The sequence below is a fragment of the Fonticula alba genome, assembly GCF_000388065.1.
Source record: "Fonticula alba strain ATCC 38817 unplaced genomic scaffold supercont2.3, whole genome shotgun sequence".
In the NCBI taxonomy this organism is placed as follows: Eukaryota; order Rotosphaerida; family Fonticulaceae; genus Fonticula; species Fonticula alba.
The window spans coordinates 763099-764996 of NW_009242973.1; the positions used below are offsets into that span (position 1 = coordinate 763099).

Genomic DNA, 1898 nt, shown 5'->3' on the forward strand with positions numbered 1-1898 from the left:
TTTTCAGCTGCACAGTGTGGCAGCGTGGCGTCGAGCAGCAAGTACACTCCCTCTCGTTGCTGCAGCCCGGCAGCCTGGTCCTGCTGAACTCCTGCAAATTGCGTGCCATCAGCCCGCATTCCGACCTGCCGGCGGCCACCGTCCCGCGGCCGGTCTTCGAAAACCAACTCCGCCAAACGCCGGCTCTCCTGCAGACGGACATCCTGCGATTCGCGGACAGCTTCGCCACCCAGGGCACCAAGGTGCCCATTGCCGACCCCCAGCCGAACACGGCGCAGGTCGACGTCTCGGTCGAATACAACAACACCCGCCTCTACAAACAGGCCAAGGGCTATGTCCTGGAGGTAGATGGTGCGCCGGCTGCTGTCCACTGTTGTGAGTTGTGCGGCATCGCCCCGCGCCGCATGTGAGGCCCCCCTCTCCCCCCTGCTGATTCCCCCCCCCCCCCCCCTTGCCTCCCCGCCGAATCCGTGTGCCACCCCGCGTGTAACCGATGCAGGTGCCCAAACCACCGAGGATCTCCGGCGCTGGCCCCATCCGCCAGCCCTGGCACTGAACCTGACCAAGCTGGGCGCCCTGCCCGACGGGACAGCGCTCGACATCGGCTGTGGGCAGCCCTTCGCCAAGCGGCATCTCGAGCGCGTCGGCGACCTCCTTGATGATGGCGTGCCTTTGCCAATCCTGGCGGTCTCAGCCGTCAGTCGCCAGCATTCCACGTCGATGTACGTTCCCTGATTTTTCCTTCTCTCTCTCTCTCTCTCTCGCTTTTTTCCTTCTCTCTCTCGCTTTTTTCCCTCTCTCTCTCTCTCTCTCTCCCTCTCTCTCTCTCTCTCTCTCTCTCTCTCTCTCTCTCTCTCTCTCTCTCTCTCTCTCTCTCTCCCTCTTCCCCCCCCCTCCCTCTCTCTCTCTCTCTGTCTCTCTCTCTCTCTCTCTCTCTCTCCCTCCCTCTCTCTCTCTCCCTCCCTCCCTCTCTCTCTCTCTCCCCCTCTCTCTCTCTCCCTTCTTTCTCCGCCCCTTTCTCCATCTCCCTCCCCCCTCTCTCTCCTCCTCTCTTCCCCTCTCACACGCGCATGCACGCGCCCCCTCCTTCCCCCGGCCAACCGATTCATGCAGTCCCTCTGCCTCTTGGGCCACGACGCCCAGGTTGTCGGCCCGCTCGTTCCCTTCACCGAGTGGGACTCGCTGTCCAGCGAGTGCCGGACCATCCTGAGACTGGTCATTGGACAAATTTCGCACCCGACCACCGGCGATCCCGGCAACAGTTCCGAGCTGGCACACATGTACACGCACGCACCCTTGGGCAACGCAGGGTCCTACCTGCCGACCTGGACCTCCTCCGACTGGCCACACCGTGACTTTTATTGGCGCATTGGTGGCAACCTGCAGCCGCCCCGACGTATTGCCATTGCCGTACGTGCAAGCGGTGGGACAACCACACATGGCCACCGCCCTCCCCCCTGGCCAATCCCCATCCGCGCATCTGCCCCCAAACGCCTGCATGCACTGCACACACACGCACACTCATGCGCACTTATGCACACATCTCTCCCTCTCTCTCCCCCCCCTCCCCTCTCTCTCTCTCTCTCACACACACAAACAGAATGCCCGTCGGATTGCCCCAATCACCAACTACCTGGCCGCGGCCTCGTCCACGTATATGAAGCTCCCGCAGGTGGTTGCCCGCGTCTGGCGCCGACGCCCGATTGTCCCCTCCTGGCGCGATGCCAGCGATGTCTTCCCCTTCCGAGTGACCTATGATCTTGGTACACCTCGCGTGCCATTTTGCCTTGTCTTCTTCCTCGCCCACATTCTGCATGTGTACACCCCCACAGCTGCACATGATCCCATGCTCCCAGACGTTCACAGCCCCACTGCCAGACCGACTGACGCGCTTCTCC

The 1898-nt window shown here is 62.5% G+C and overlaps 2 protein-coding genes across 2 annotated transcripts in view; both read left to right on the forward strand.

The window, feature by feature from the left end:
• Positions 1-735, forward strand: part of H696_01959 (hypothetical protein) — a gene marked incomplete at both ends in the record, with an annotated part of 2617 nt that extends 1882 nt beyond the window's left edge. Inside the window, 2 exons of the mRNA XM_009495861.1 lie at positions 16-351; positions 500-735. Coding sequence (XP_009494136.1) covers positions 16-351; positions 500-735 — 572 coding nt within the window. The remainder of the gene's footprint in view (positions 1-15; positions 352-499) is intronic.
• A 372-nt stretch (positions 736-1107) lies between these two features.
• The window catches only part of H696_01960 (hypothetical protein), a gene marked incomplete at both ends in the record, with an annotated part of 1673 nt that continues 882 nt past the window's right edge, over positions 1108-1898 (forward strand). The window contains 2 exons of the mRNA XM_009495862.1: positions 1108-1410; positions 1601-1818. Of these exons, the coding sequence (XP_009494137.1) occupies positions 1108-1410; positions 1601-1818 (521 nt within the window). The remainder of the gene's footprint in view (positions 1411-1600; positions 1819-1898) is intronic.